The 17,330-nt window shown below is 38.7% G+C and overlaps 1 protein-coding gene across 3 annotated transcripts in view; it reads right to left on the bottom strand.

The window, feature by feature from the left end:
• grin2bb (glutamate receptor, ionotropic, N-methyl D-aspartate 2B, genome duplicate b) overlaps positions 1-17,330 on the bottom strand; it is a 119,060-nt gene that overhangs the window by 18,307 nt on the left and 83,423 nt on the right. For all 3 annotated transcript variants that reach the window (XM_053477071.1, XM_053477072.1, XM_053477070.1), the window contains exons 7-11: positions 10,183-10,297; positions 9,322-9,530; positions 8,303-8,474; positions 6,016-6,169; positions 2,489-2,614 (exon numbers count right to left, since the gene is read on the bottom strand). In XM_053477071.1, coding sequence (XP_053333046.1) covers positions 2,489-2,614; positions 6,016-6,169; positions 8,303-8,474; positions 9,322-9,530; positions 10,183-10,297 — 776 coding nt within the window. The remainder of the gene's footprint in view (positions 1-2,488; positions 2,615-6,015; positions 6,170-8,302; positions 8,475-9,321; positions 9,531-10,182; positions 10,298-17,330) is intronic.

The following is a 17,330-nucleotide window of genomic DNA, read 5'->3' on the forward strand; positions in this document are numbered from 1 at the left end:
AAACACGGGCCTGGGGGCGAGAGGAGAAATCAGTAGTCTCTGTATTCTCTCAGCTTCCAGCAATTACCTGAAGACAGCACAGTGCAGCATTGGACATGGTTTGGTTTCGCCATACTGTATATCTGTTCAGATTTCAGAGTTTTTTTGTTGGCCAAACTCTTTATTGCTGTGATCTTTAAAATACAACTGAAACCAAAATATTAGTATGGTGTAACAGTGACAGTTTCTGGATGTGGATGTGTATCCTTAAAGTTTTTTCCCCTTGTTTTTGCTTATTGGTGTGGTCTAAAAGCAAAGTTTTAAACACTTGAAAACCCTGAGGTATAAATGTGTACTTGGTCAGGACATTTTTTAATATTTATTTAATAAAATAATACATTTGCACAACTTTTTATGTCCAGTGGATTCTCTTTTCTGATGCACACTGCTAAGACATACCCAAGTGACTTCTAAAACTTCCTGGCAAAAATTGCATTGTATTTATAAAACACATTATCTTGTTATTAAGATTTGTATTCAGGTACATCCCTTCATATAATTATTTTCATTCATTCATTGTCTATACCGCATATCCTGTACAGCGTCGCAGGTGGCCCTGGAGCCTATCTCATGAGACTTGAGGATACCAATAAATACATATCAGGACACCCACAAACATATTATGGGCAATTTGGAAATGCCAATTAACCAAATCCGTCTTTGTACAGTGGGAGAAACCAGAGTACACGAAGAAAACCCACCAAACAAGGACAAACTCCCTGCAAACAGACCTGAGGAAGGAATTCAACACTCGACCCTTTAAGGTGCAGGGCCACAGCACTAACCACTATGCAACAGTGTCTCCTACATAATATTTATACGAAATAAATTCAAATCAGGAATTAAAACATTTTTGCAAAGTTATATGCAGTGGCAAAATTGGAAATTATTTGCAAGGCAAATGCTTGATGGAGGTACATTAAGAGGTACACATCTGTAGTTACAGTCAAATAATTAAAACTTATATCTTATATAGAGTTCTTACATTGTACATCTTAAACGTTCGTTTTTAATTAATGTTATATTGTATAATAAAAAAATTTAATTAATTCTTACTTCAAATTGGATCCTTGTTCTTACAGTGCTTCGAAATGTTTTAATAGGGTGAAATAATAGAAACAGAATGGTTCAGATCACCCCTTTACAGCATTTGACAGACACCCTTATCCAGAGCAACTTACATTTTATCTTATTATACAGCTGAGCAATTAAGAGTAAAGGGAGCAAGTTTGCCAAGTGTGCTTGGATTTAAACCTGGGACCTTACAATCAATAGCCCAACACTCTACCTTGTATGTCAGATATACATCACAGTACAGTGAAATTGTTTTCCTCACATGTCACAGGTAGGAAACTATGGTACATTGGCCATGGAGCAGACAGGCTTATTGCTCAAGAGCCAACTGTGGCAGCTTGGTGGAGGTGGGGATTGAGCCGCCAACCTTCTGATCAGTAACCCAGAGCCTTAACCCACTGAGCTACCACTGCCTTCAAATATTAGATATAATACTGGAACTTACCTGCAACATCTTCTGTATACTGAATATCAATATTTTTAACACAAGCACAGTAACACACCAGACTTCCACTACACTGTTTTTGTACAGTACAGTATGTCACATTCTGCACCAATGTAATTTATCAAGCTAACGTCTGCCGCTGTTTGTCTTACTGGACTTGTAAACCATTTCCACTTCTCTCCAAACACAATTTGGATTGCAAGTCACATGGTGGCATGGCATGGTAATGTGGGTTTTTATGAAATGTGAAAAGGCTCTGTATTCTCAGTAGAAGAGGAATTAGACTTGTTACAGGAGTCCTGTCAGTCTAATGATATGTTGTAAAAAGAACAGTTCAAATGTTATGCATGTTAGGTTATGCATGAAGTGGGCTATGCTTAATATGATTGAAAAAAAAGACAAATTTTTTATTGCAAATTAATCTTGTTAAACAGCAAAGTGTTAGCACAAAAAAAAACCTATTCAGTTATACTTTAAAAAACATTTGTTTAGGCACACAATTAAACTTTTTATGTCAGAATTTATTTGATTACAATTAATTGTCTTTGTCTGGCCTAAAATCTAGCTAGTAATGTTGCTAGCAATGGTTTTGGTGTTCCTCATTGCTGTTGATTTTTTTACATATTAGCTTTTTTTTGGGTTTATTTTATACATCCAAAGATGCACAACTCTACTCTAATATCTCTCCTTTTCCAGAACTGTTCTCCGATTATGCACTACATTAAAGTCTATACTTATTATTTCGGAGAAAATTCGCATCCAATTGTAATGGTCAATATAATGGGGAAAAAAACATGCATTACTTGTAAGGACACATACAATTTACTTTCACAGCCAGATTGCTTTTGACATCCCGGCTATAACGTGTCAGGGTGTTTAATCGGTGTTCTCCCACCATGCACACGCAAGTCTGTGTCAGTGCATGCATACCTCGTCCATCTGCCAGACAGCGGTTATAGCCGACTGGACTGAAATATTCGAAGACAAAGACGGCCACGGCAGATACGATCAGCAGCATCACAAACATCATCACCCACACATCAGCACTGAACGGCTCTGAAACAGACAGACAGAGAGAGAGAGAGAAAATGAAGACAGATGTATATGATACATTCTGACCCAATATTACAGCTCCTCAGAGAGACAGATGTCTTTGTTATTCAAGCTATCAGAAATATCACTCTTCCAGGATGCTTATTTGACTGAGATTAGATTTGGAATAATCGAGGTGTAACAAGGACAAACTGAATAGGCAAAAGATAAAAAGTTTGAAAAATGTATAGTTGTAAGTTTATTACAGAAATAAAATAAAATAAAATAAAAATTATATCATATATCATAGAATTTTAAAATACATTGGAACAAAATTCTAAAAGAATTAAAGTACCTTAAGGCATATTCTGGAAAATAGGTTTTTAAATGAAATCAATTTAGAAAAGAACTATGTCAAAGAGAAACAACAATATATGTCAAACAATGCTATATATATCCTGTGAAATTCTCACTTCTGAATGTGCGATTGAAAGCAGTACTTCATAATATTGCCTCATAACAGATTTGGCAAATTTCTGGTCTGGAAACTAACTCTATGGCCAATCTTAAGTGAGCGGGCCAATTTTTTTTAAAAAAAAGGTGACTCATGAGGCCTACAATGTATATAATCTACAAACACCTGTTAACATTGCAGATTGCAGGTTGCAAAAATGAACTTGAAATAAATCATGTCATATTTTTCCTCCAACTTTAATATGATGCAGCACCTAAAAATCCAAATGAGAAACAAATAGAAACACTGTAGGGTAAAGGGAAAAAAAGTTAACACTGCTTGCTTATGTCTCACACCCTTTTAGAATGGGGCATGTACCTTTAATCAAAACGAACCAATCAAATGCTGCCAAGAGACAGCAACTATAAAGACGTTGCAAAAAAAAAACTGACAAGTACTGGTCACTCCCAGCATATGACAACAATGGCTTGCGTTCTTCACATGTCTGGGCTATGGTGTAGGACGCCCAGATAGAATCCCAAAATAAATCCAAGCCCACCAAAATCTTGTCAAAATGAGACTAAAGAAGAACTGGGTATAATTTTAATTTAAATATACGTTTGGTGCGAAAACAAGACTTATCATGTACAGAGCACTATACAGTACCATGGTGAAGCATGGTAGTGGCAGCATCGCACTGGTTCTTCTTTTAGCACTAGGGTTCTAGGCATATCCAAGCCAAAAAAAGCAAGTCAAGGTTTTAGGAATGACCCAGTCAGAGTGAAAACCAGAGGAATGACTTGATGAGGGTTGTACAAAAGAGGGTTATTCAAAATTTGTTAGATTTGGAGCTTTTTTAAATTATTATTAAAGCTGTAGAGTCAAATATAGAGACAGGAGATGGCTCATCAATATTATTGAAAACAAAGCAGAGGGCTATAAAGATGACCAATTGGTCACAAAAAAGTTTAGACCAAATAAAAAAAACTAAAAGATATTTGCTAGATTATAACATTTCTTATGTTCATATAATTCCATATTCACTGAAATTGTGCTCAACTTATTATAATAAGTTATGTCGGAATATTTTTTTGTATTATATCAGTGAGTCTTGATTCACCTGACCTTTTCTACAACAGACCGATCGAGAGGCCTGTAAATGAAGTGTGCTTCTTGAGGAATCTGAATAAGTGATCTTATCTTGAATACCACTTCATCAGCTTATCGAGTGTTTATCATTGGAAGTGACAGCGAGAGAACAAAGTAGGTTCTTGATGAATACCTGCGCGTGTCCTGTGGCCGGTAGACGCTACATTTTAGGTCATGCAGATTCTATGAATATGCAACTTAGAAATCCACCCATGTTAATCCTCTTGCCTGAGAATAGTGTGATTACAAGCTACATTTGCATACTCGGCTCTTACACTCACTAACCACTTCATTAGGTACACCTTGGTAGTACTTGGTTGGACCACATTTTGCCTTTAAAACTGCCTTAATTCTGCGTGGCATAGATTCTGCTAGGTGTGGGACATTTCACATTCCTTAGAGATTTAGATCCATATTAACACGATATCATCATGCAGATGCTGCAGATTCGTCTACTGCACTTCAATGATGTAAATCTCCCGTTCCAACCCATTCCAAATCTGGTAAATTGTGGAGGCCAATCGAGTACAGTGACATAATTGTCATGTTCAAGAAACCAGTTTGAAATGATTTTAGCTTTGGGACATGGCACGATATCCTGCTGGTTCATCAAAGGATGCACATTCAATTTAATTCATTTTTATTTACGAGATGACAATAGGCGGAAACCTTGAGAGCAACCAGACTCAACAGGGAACCCATCCTCATTTGGGTGATAACGGATAGCAGGGATTGATCTGCAGTCATACTGTGTGTTAGGAGGCTGGAGGTTCAGTATAAAAGGATATTTAAGTAAATATGGAGTCCACATTCATTAATGGAGGCTTAGGTACAAAACTGTTTGTGGGAATTTCAGTTCTGAACTATTGAGCGACTGCAGTCACAAGTCATCAGAGAACAGCTGTCTGTATCAGCCGAGCACATATTCAGCAACAATACTCAGGCCAGCTGTTACACTTAAACAATGCTTTTTTGGTACTAACCCAAAGTGTGCTAAGCAAATCTCCCCCAAACCATTACACCACCCCAGCCTGAACCGTTGATAATATGAGGCATGTTGTTTACACCAAATTCTAACCCAACCATCCGAATGTTGCAGCAGAAATTATGGCTCATCAGACCAGGCAATATACTTCCAATCTCGTATTGTCTAACTTTAGTGAGCCCATGCGAATTGTAGCCTCAGTTCCCTGTTCTTTGCTGACAGCAGTGACACCCGTTGTGGTCTTCTGTTGCTGTAGCCCATCTGTTTCAAGGTTCGACACGACATGTTGTGCATTCAGATATGCTCTTCAGCATACCTCGATTGTACACAGCTCGAACCAGTCTCCTCTGACCTCTGGCATCTTCTAGAGTACAACCACTCACTGAATATTTTCTTTTTTTTCAGACCATTCTCTGTAGACCCTAGAGATGGTTGTGCATGAAATTCTTAGTCTGCCGCTTTAAAAGTCACCTAAATCAACTTTCCTCACCGTTCTAATGCTCGATTTGAACAGCAGATTGTCTTGACCATGTCAACATGCCTAAATGCGTTAAGTCGCTGCCATGTGATTGGCTGATTAGACATTTGCATTAACAATCAGTTAAACAGGTGTACCTAATGAAGTGGCCGGTGGGTGTATATTTTCTGGAGGCTATATTGGTTTTCTAAAATAAAGCGTTTTAAAGGAAGGTTTTTACAGGAATGCTTGAAAGACTCATTGACAAGATGAACATCAAATCAAACAGCATAACGCAGATTGCTGTAACTCATTTTTAAACAGGTTTGTGTGACTTTCATGATTCACATATGTGTGCGTGTACATGTTTTGTGCCACACCTAGAAAAGCAGAAGGAGACACGGTGCCATTGCTACGTGAGACCATGACACTAATGCCCGTCTCTATGAAGGGGACAGAGAAGTCAATGACCTCTGACCGCTCCTCGTTGATGGTGAGGGAGCCCACTGCCATGTGAGCATTCTTCAAAACCACCTACATCGTAGGAGAGAGAGCACAAGAGAGAAAGAGAGACTTAACAGAAAGAGAACAAATGAAACACAAAATGTGCAAACATTTACAAAGAATACTGAAGGTAAAAGGGAAATTAGGTTACTACACTGGGTCATACGTGGAAATTGTCACACCCTTGTTTTTCCCCTCGCCCTTCTTCTCCATCCACTTTTTTCCCTTCCCTAGACCCCTCTTTAGCTCAGGTATATTTAGCTTTAAGTATCAGAGGCCCTGGGCTACACAGGAAAATGGGATACAACACACTGAATTAATAAGGTGAATGTATGCTACAGAGATACTGCCCTGCCTCTCTTTGCCTTATCTAAACTAACACACTTTCTCTCCGCTGTCATTCTCGCTCCCTATTAACTTCAGTGATTTTATCTTCTGCATGAAATATGTGTTTGTGTAAAAAAAAAAAGAAGAAAAAAAGTATTATGAAAATGTTTAACCGTCATGTACAGTTATTAAGCAATGAGCCGCTCAGGCGAAAGCAGAAGCCTACCTAAACATTGTGACTGATGTGACGATAATTAATGTGACTCTAAATGAAAAGGAGTTACACAAACATGCCACAATCATTTAAACGACTGTGGATCTGCAACAGAATTATTTCTAATCTGAATTAAAATACCAGCTGGACTCTCTCTCTCTCTCCTCCGTCCATCTTACTCTCACACTCTGTGCCGTTGACTCACTCTCTTTCACGACACACTTTTTCTCGCACTTTCACGACTGCTAAGTGACACATTACTAGCCTGAAAAACAACCACTTTGTGTTCTATCAAAATTACATACCAGCCAGAATAATTACCAATAAATGAATATTAAGCAAAGTAAATCAAATAGAATAATACTTTCCTCTTAGGAAACTTAAATTTGTAAGATGCATATCCAGCAATATATTGGATTCCAAATTAATTACGCTTTAAGATTAAATGATTATTATGCGCATTTTGTGTTTCCTTGAAAAAAACACAGCACCCTGTGCCCTCCGTGACTTCCAACAACCACATCAGTTTGTGCATCACAGCAATGCAAATTTTCCTTTCGATGAAACACAGCAAGCATGCTGATCACCTCATTTCGAATTAAATTATTCTGATAGGCATCTTGATGCGAATATTGGCTCACATGCATGAGTAATTCCAATATCACCTGAAGCAACGGCTGATTCTACCCAACGCCAGGCTTTTTAAAACGCAAGTCTCATGCTATACCAGTGCATTAGCACTAAGCTCAATAGGCATCAGACGAAATGTGCTTATTCAGTGAACAGACTGCACATTTTTCGAATCGATGATTTTATCAGGTCTTTCAATAACCGTGGGGAAAAAAAGGGAAGAAGCGAGAGAATAGAGCCTCAGCAGGAAGGGGAGCGGAGATCTGGACAAGTTTTGTGGAATATATCCGAAATGACATTTTAAAAATCAAATACAGTACGTAATGCACCTTCTCACTCCCTTCAGAAACAGAACGTCATACAAAATATTTTCCGGGTACAGTCTGCAATTTCAGCAAAGGTTTACTTGAACCCATATAAATGCAGCTATTCAAAGCCATGTGTCAAGGTTCTTTAGACTTTAAGTTAGACTTTAAAACAAATCGTTTCTGTCCAGCACCATAAAACACTCTTCGGTTTATTTCTTTTACGGACCCCTTATAAATTCTAGGTAGAATCAGATAACGGTTTACAGATAACGGTTAATAATGGTTTCTCTTAAATGATTACATGTTAAAAAATAAGAACCATTAATCGTACCAAGAACCACTGAAAAACCATTTTTTTCTTACATGTACTGCACAGTACAATGTCTGAATAGTGCCAGAGGCAGAGCAATCTGAAATGACAGGAAACATGATCGACTGCCTCATGGTTCTGATTGGTTGGATTCTGGGGGTCCAAATAATTAGTTTTCCTGGAGTGTTAGAGAAAAAACAAATTCTTGCAAAAAAAACAAAACATTTTTACATGTTTATTTCAAAAGCACTGACTTGCAACTTTGATATTTCATTAACATGTCTAAATGCAAAGCCCACTCCCTAGTCTAAGCTGCCAGATGTTCCCAGAACAATTCAACACAGAAGAAATGTGTTTTTAAAAAACAACCCTACCTCGCCCACCATGCCGTTCCACGTGCCATTGATCTTCTTGCCGTGTTTCCCATTGGTCACTAGGTAGAGGTCGTAAGTGAACTTCACAGATTTCGCGATCTTTTTGAGGATGTCTATGCAGAAGCCCTTGCAACAGCGCTTAATATAGATCCCTGAATCTCCTGTTTGGTTTCTGGGAAAAGAAAAAGAGAAGCATGTAAGCTGGGAAATATAAAAGGTTGTTTTGACGATGTAAACTATGAATAACATGGCAAAAACTAAAACAGCATAAACTTTAACTTTCATTTATTCCTTGGAGGTCCGGATTATGTAGTCCTTATACCAGAGCAAAGTAGATTTATCTCCCTTTTTTCGTGCTCTAATGGAAGTCTTTTCTTTTCCATGTTTGTATTCTGCATAAGAAGCTTTCTAGTGAGTTTTAGCCCTCAACCAAAGGTTCTTTTGCAGGTGACTGAGACAGCAAATTTAAATATTATTATTTGAAATTACTTGATAAGACACACCTTGTTGCCACTTAGAGAAAATATGACAATGTGCTTTAGTTGTTGTGGGAATTTCATCAAACCATGGTCTAACCAGGAATTTGAGCTTCATACTGTACGTACAGTATAAAAGAAAGGTTTTACATAAAAAAAAGGTTTAGACTAATTAAAAAGATTGCATATTAACAACCAGTAGCTACTGTATATGTTATTAGATCATGTTTAGGTACTGTAGCAAACTGGGTGTTATGTGAAATTATATTTTTGTGGATTAACTCCACCTAGATGTTATATTAACATTATAAAAAATTATTTGCCTGTTTTTGCTTTATGTCTGAAATTTTGGAACCTTTTGTTCCAAAACGTAGCTTACAATTTGTATATACAATGTTATAATAAAGTGTTTCTGTTGGTGTCATGTAAAAAAAAAAAAAAAAAAAGCATTAGCAGCAGTAAAGTCTGTACAGACTATTTCCTTTAAACAACATTTTAAAACCTTGAAGCATTCTGTAGTAACTCGACTGACAGGCTGCTTACTGGGCTTTGAGCTGTTTTCTGCAGGGAACCGTGTTCCTCATGCAGGTACCACTGAGAGGATCCACATCCTCCACAATGACAAACGGGGCCTCCTCTAGTGTAACGATAGACAGGTGGTCATCATCCCTTTCTTCTGCATCTGAATAAAGCTCAAAGCGTGGCCACACGTGGTATTTCATGGTCAACGAGCCATTCTCCCACTTTCCCACCTGGGAAGCGTAAGGGATAAAAGAAGAAAAAGGAAAGTGCTTAGAGAGAAATTAAGGGCAAGTGGGGAAAGGGGAGATAAGAAAGTGAGAAAGGTCAGAGTGGGATTAATGTGAGTATGGCAGAATAATAGAGTGGAGAGATAGGAAGAGGACTGTGTAGTCTGACTATGGCATTATGATGTCACGCGGTGTGATGTTTATCTATAGAAGTGTTAACCCACAGTCAAACATGATGTGACCGAAGGGAATTCATTTAGAATGAGACTTTGTAGATGTTAGCAAAGGGCAGTTGGCCAGGATGGAACAAAGCAGATGTTTGGTTGCTACCAATGCGAATTTGTATCATCAGTCGTTAAACCGAAAAATATTGTAGGTTTTCAGCTTAAAATTCTAAATTCTATTCTGAATTCTGATTAAATGTGTATGATTTCCATACAATCTACAGCTAGCATCTGTGAATATCATACGAGCCTGGTGCTACAAGTGAATTCATAGCAACCAACAGTAAACTGAAGATGGGAACACTCATAACAAGCAGTGCAGCAGTGCGAGGCGAAATATCACCACCAGTGTAAGTGGGGTTAGCAGAATCTCTCGAGACCCAGATAAAGAGGGCGAGAGGAGGAAGAAAGTATAAAAAATAAATACTCACCCTGTCCCACTGTCTCTCCTTATCCAGCAAAATAATAACCAGCTTGGGGTGCATCTGGTAGCCATCCTCGCTGAACGAGAGATTGCGTCCCTCAAATGTCACGTTCATGAGGTATCTAAGGGCACAGCGTCAAACCGTATGTAATAAAATTCAGAGATATACTGTTCATAACTGAAAATCCTTAAACAGTTGTATTCTAACTGTTTCCTATAAACCACTGAAGCTATAATGCATTGATCTTATATTCAGGTGTGCCACTCAGGTCCTTGTAGTAGCAGAGAGACTGATTCACCAGCGGAGGTCTTGACAGATAACATAAGCAAGCACAGAAACCGCTGACCCCCTGCTCACATAGTGCACAGTTCCCCTTAAGTGGCAAAGCCAGATGGAATGTCACGACATCGCTCACAATCAGAGCAAACAGCACAAATGTCATCCCAACAGGGAAGGAGTCTGTAATGAATAAGAACAATAAGCGCCTTGACTACTTATAAAGGTGATGGTCTGTGGTAATAGACATTTTTTTCGACTCTTTTTTTGTTCGTTCTATAAAAAGGTCCTGCGGAGGACATGCGTCATTTCTGCCTCGAAAGGAACAGGATAATAATCTACTATAAAGATTCGAAATAGCGTAAGCCGTATTCGAGTGAATTTGTGGGACATAATAATTCCCCCTTTTTTCGATGTGGTTGCACGGTTTGTGACAAGCAAACACTGACCCACTTTTGACAGTGCCAGTGAATCAGCCTGTAGTCAGGTGTGAGTGGATGTGTGGGCGGTGCTGTTATATGAGCACCCAGCCATCATCAGAGTGTTGCTATTGTGGTGTGTGTTGTAACAGTCAGATCATTTGCTATGCCATTAAAACGATCCAGCTTAATATGCACATCCATATGTTACATCGTTGTCTGTATTATCGGCGTTGTGTTGATCCCATTTTGATAAACGACACTGGATATGCTTATGCTTCAAGCTTTCTGGTAATAATGTTTTGCTGTGAAACTGATGCTGGATATCGTTGCCATTGATATTGCTTACACTGCTGTTAAAGTGAATCTCTATCTCGATACATTGTACTTTATGATCTCTTTTGTGTTGTTCTTACAGTTATCCAGATGTTACAGTACAGACAGATTCCACATTTTAGGTATTAAAGAAAGCAACAAAAAAAAAAGTGATTGTTGTTGACTATTCTAGGAATATTCTTTGTCCATGTTGAAACTGCCACATGCTCTGAGTTACACACTGATTTGATAGACACTGACAGACTGACTGGATTGCCACAGGTCATTCGCGCACATGTGCGATTTCTACAGGAACGACTATTATTTGCTTTGTTTACAGTATTCCTGAATGCTGTGACTAAACCAGGTCCCTCGGCTCCATTACACAGACACACACACACACACCTCCATTAGCTGCTTCTCTTTCACATGCTGCTGCTTTACCTTAATCAAACCTAGATATCTGCACCTGAACCATGCAATCTGCGCCCTTGCATCAAATCTTCCCCAGTCTAGCCACCTGTGAACCTCATGGTAAAAACCAGAGGGATGGTTTTAGCGAAGGAGACACTGTCAGGCGTTACCGATTCTAAGGTTGTACGTTGCCTCCAGTGTGGGAGGACATTTCAATTATATTTTAATGCTTAGCTGTTGATAATATGTTTACAGAACTGTTAGAACACATAGCAGGTTAAAGTGGTTACTGTATGGTTTTTTTGCACATAATCTTCATAATGACTATGTGAAGGTTTGGCTAAAGAAGTTAAAATGCTTTACATTAAAAAAAATATATATATATATAGAAATACAAGACATTATTCAGGACATATTTTACCCTGGACAAGTCATGTAAACTTGTAAAACATTTTACCAACAATTATTTATGGTATCCTTGATCATATTGGGATGATCCATACAGTATTATCTACGTCCAACCCTATTATGGTGTTGAACGTTTACAGTTATTTTTTTTTTCTTTAGGTCAGTCACTTCTCCTGCATGCTTTCCTTGGCACCAGAAGCCAAAACAACCATCAGAACAGGTTAAAAAAAATCCCTCACCTCAACCCTGTTCTGAATTCAGTGCTGTTCCCTATACATGTCCGCAAACTGAAATCTAAGGTACTGGGCTCATTCTTCCAAAGCCTGCTGCTCAAACTCCTAGTCAAAAGGGGGGGAAAAGCAATGAAGGATGACACAGCTGATAGTTTCAGACTGTATGATAGGCAGAATGAAAACGGAAAGAACGTTTTGCAGAGACAGTCCTTACTTCTTAAACTATACATTGCTCATCCAAGCAAGCCAGTTTGGAAGTCACTGTTTGAACATTATATACTGTACTGTATGTGTTTAAATCTGGCGAAGTTTGGATTAAAAAAAAAAGAGGTTATCAGGGATCAAATACAATAAATGGTCTAGGATGAATAATCCATGTTTAAGATTACAAGAATCTCCAGCTAATTTTTTTTTATGATTTTCTTTAAAAAATTTAGATCTCCTTGTGTGTATTGCTAGAGGGATGTTCTTCACCACCAAACACCTGGCTCATGGATAGTGGCTAGAGGCTGTGAAAAAGTCATCAAGGCTCAAAACAGCCTTTGCATCTCTGTATACAGTAGTTTGATCCAGTTCCATGTGTTACTCTTTAGGATGAACAATACATGTAAATTGACCATTTTTACTGTTTTTTTAACTTTTGCTTTAAACAAGATATTCACTTTTTTTTATGAATGGGGCCTGGGGCCTATCCCAGAGAACTTAGGACACAACATTTACAATAACATTTAAGCATTTGGCAGACACTCCTATCCAGAGCGACTTGCAAAAGACAGGGTACCAATCCATCGCCAGGCACACACACTTTGGGTAAATTGGGAACACCAATTAGCCTAATCAGCATGTCTTTGGACTTGTGAGGAAACCGGAGTACCTTAAGGAAACCCACCAAGCTCGAGGGAGAAACATGCAAACTCCATGCACACAGAGACAGGAATCGAGCCTGGACCCTGGAGGTGCAAGGTGACAGTGCTAACCAATAAGCCATTAAGCCACCCAGACATAACCAGTCACTGATTATGCAGTATAACATATATCAAAATGCAAAAATAAGTTTTGCAAAGTAATACAAACACTATAGCACTTTCTTAGTCAAACCTCTGTGTACTGACTTTAGGACTAAAGTCATGACTGTTCTCCTTCTACAATGACCTTTCTTATAGCCAAAATGGGTTTGACTTGGCTGCCAGTTCACAAATCCAAACCCAGAGATGGGGAAAGAGACTGGGTAAGTGGGTTAATCCATTGGCCCTATTATAGCTAGTAAATTCTTTGTGAAGTCTTTATATGGTTTATAATATGCTGTATACCTACAGTATCCCACACCAATAAAGTCAGTGTTTTTTGTTTTTTTCTAAACCAAGTGGTCTCTGCCCATGAATCTAAGCAGAGGCTAATAAAAGCATGCCTAACAGAGATAAACACCATAAAGACTGTGAATAACACTCCCAATCAATGATCACATCAGACACAGACATACTGTTTGAGACAAGTACCCTTTATGAAAATACCACATGATGAATTCCACTTAGCCTGATCACATGCCTGTTTATAATTAAAATGATGAGGCTGTTATACCCCACCCTGAGAACCTAAGAGATTTTCTCCAGGAAGAATATTATCAAGTGGGAAAGCAAGCAGAGCTTGATCATCACATCAGCTCAAAAAGTACTATTATAATCAGATATTTTGTCATTTTTTCCATACCAAATGAATGACCTAATTAGAAAGACATAATTAGTATGTTTAAGATTGTTCATATAAATTAACCTGTACATCATCTCAGAAATGTTCCCACCTCATCCTGTGGTTTGGCAGCTCAATATAACTTGATATTTTATTAGGAAAACCAGTGACACTAATAATGTTGCAAACAGCAGCGACTCCTGACTCTGTGAAACGCTTCATCAATCTGACGGATTTTTACAAGGACTCATAAAGCCATCACTGTAAAGCAAGGACGGGCCTACAGGGCCAAAAGGTTTTTAGGCTCAGTCTGGTCAAGAATTAGTTGTACCAGCTTACAACATTACTATTTTCGAGTTTCTCTCTGAAGCATCCCCTGCAGAGTTCTGACAGCTTTTCAATCACATAAGGAGGTCTGATAGAAATGAGTTGTGCACAGCTGGAGACAGACTTCTTAAATAGTAGGAATACAGTATGTAGTAGTCAAGTTATTTGTTATCCCTTTAAAACACTTGTGTTTAATTAGCATATGCGTTATGCAAGCGTTAAGACTTTGTATTGTCTGGTTGTTTGATCTTGTTTGATGCATGACACGAATGTGGGTTAACGTTTATTTCCCTATTAGGCGTTTACAAGAAATACAGTACAGTACAACTATCCCGTTACAGATTTAGATGTTGGACCCTTCGATGGATTGTACCCCCTTAGCACCTTGTGCCCTAAGTCTCCTGGGATAGGCCCTGTCTACAGAGTGGTATAGACGATGCCTGAGTGAGAGTGGGTAGATGTTGGACCTGGCTTCGTACCGTTTCCGGCTAGACATTCTCCTTTGTACTTAACACAGCACTTAAAAATCACCCTATATTACTGGGTAAAGCATTTTTAAATGTGTGTCAACAAGTTTGTATCAGTGCCAGTGTAAGCTTTTCTGCCATCCTTCATCCAAACCCCCCCCCCAACCTGTTCTCGATCTGTAGGCTGCCATCACCATGACAACACTCAGCCTCAAAAAAAAAAAAAAAAAATGGCTCACCATGCAAGAAATAACTCCAAATGAGGGGACACAGAGTGAGAAAAAAAGAAAGATGCATACTGAGTATCTGACATGCCTTATTCATTTACAGTAAGTTGCAGTGATACAGCCCCATTACTCACACCCCAGAGATGCAGCTCACAGTGGGAAGCTATTAGACTCAAGAGATGTAATACACTAAATAGTGTGTTAGAATGCAGTATCGCACGTCTACCCTGGGAAACAGGGGTCTATGGCTATCGAGGCAGGATCTTAGTCAAAGTCAAAGTATGAACACATAATAGCCAGCATTCAGCGCTAGACAAAGACTCTCTATAATCACCAGGGAGTGTTGACTGCAGTATGTGTGTGTATATGTGTGTGTGTTATGATTTATAAGTATGTATCATGATTTGAGAGAGACAGTGAGAGAGACATAGAGAGAGACTCAGTGGCATATGAAATGTGTTACCATGGTGCCCACAACCACAGTGATTTCCTAGCAATCTGCTGCGTTGCCATGGGAACTATAATCTCACCAGAAAAAGAGTGTGTGTGTGAGAGAGAGAGAGAGAGAGAGTGTGAGAGAGAAAAGAAAGAGAGCATCTTTCTTGCCCAGATTGTTGCCCCCACAACCCTCCATCTGTCCCTCACTCCCTTCATTTCTCTCTTTCTGTGTTTTCCCATCCATCATTTTCACACTTGTAATGGTGACATGGAACAGGAGTACCATAGTAAATCTCGCTCTTATAAGTACAAGCAGCACAATACATGAACATGTCAGGAATAAGCCAGAGACGATTCTTTGGGCTGAGGTCTCTTCTTCTCTAATCCTAAAATTTCAGGGTTTACCTTTTTCCTCAAAATCTCTCTCTAATGTAGTCGTGTCCAATTCCCACCTTATGTATTAGGACACTCCTCCAGTACATTAGTGACAGCTACCAACCAGGGAGGACATACAGTAGGCAAACACCTGCTTCCTCAGACACACGTGAAGCCACCGACTGCATCTATTCAAACTGTCGCTCATGCACCATTATTCCCTCCTGAGAGGTCAATCTGGTCTCTCTAAGCTCCTGGCCACGGATGACTGTAGCATCACCCTTGAATCAAACTCCTGATCTCCAGATAATAGTGGCAAGCACTTTACGGCTGCGCCATTCAAGAGTGACAATTTAATGAGTGCAAATCTTATAGATGTTCACTAAACTTATCTTAACTATAATAGACTGGCTTTAAAAATGCCATTTTAACACACACTTATTTTTTTTAACCTTTAACTAAGCTAATACCGAAATGAGGCTTTTGGCTGAGAAGGCATCACTAATCTTAAAGGGAATTAGGATGATGCCGTCACGAGGTCATGCTTTGACATTAGTACTGTATGGTGGGAGAGCTTATCAGGATTTGGGTACGGTTCGTCTTTAATGAGATGGAAAACATGTCAACGCTGCTGTAGCACTAGGTGTGTGTGTGTAAGAGAGTGTAAAGTACATGTAGGCTCCTTATGCCTGCCTGGGGAGACAGATTGATGCTCCCACAGCATCCTCTGACATGCTTTAAACCACTTTCTTTAAAGATACACACATGAATGAACTCAAAAAGACACTTCTGGTTTGGAGTGGGTGGTTTAGCTTCCTTAAGCAGTGGCCCAAAGAATGATAAAGTAGAGATGCAGTTTGAGACACATACTAAGGATAAACACAGATATACAGACAACAAGGCTGAGATCAGAAGTTTGTATCCCTCATGGTCTTTTTAGGTATATTAAAAAGGTTTTCCGAATTAAACTGTACTGTATCCTTCAATCCAAAATATAAGGTCAGATTAGATATTGATTAGATTAAATATTGTATTACATGACACTGGCATAGTTGTGGGTGGGGTCCAGGATTTCTGGCATATACTGTACTGTGTATATATATATTAACATACACTACTGTACATGACCATTTTTTATAAGTAAAGTAAGATCACATAATGTATATCAAGTTATATCAATCTATTCTTGTAAAAACATTAAAATGCAATTTTTTTTTTTTTACATTTTGTATACAAACATTTGCGCTGGCCCGTGCATGCACATACACACAGACTAGTTGCAAGAGCAAAGCAAATACATAACCAAGCACACACTGGGACATAAAGATAAACACACCCACTGAAAAATGAGGCACACATAAACCCCATTCAATCCTGCCATCCCTCTCTCCCTCTGTGTCATGTTTACATACTGTATGACACTGATTTGCCTTTGTCTCCTTCAACAGCACTGCATGACAGAACGTTCCAGAAACATAATGAAATAATGAAATGGCAGCACAGTTGTCCCGGTTTGTACTTAAAACAATGCTTTTGAAATGTGCCAAGGGTCAGTGAAGTGAGTGATTT

Source organism: Clarias gariepinus, chromosome 18, assembly GCF_024256425.1.
Source record: "Clarias gariepinus isolate MV-2021 ecotype Netherlands chromosome 18, CGAR_prim_01v2, whole genome shotgun sequence".
NCBI classification, from domain to species: domain Eukaryota; kingdom Metazoa; phylum Chordata; class Actinopteri; order Siluriformes; family Clariidae; genus Clarias; species Clarias gariepinus.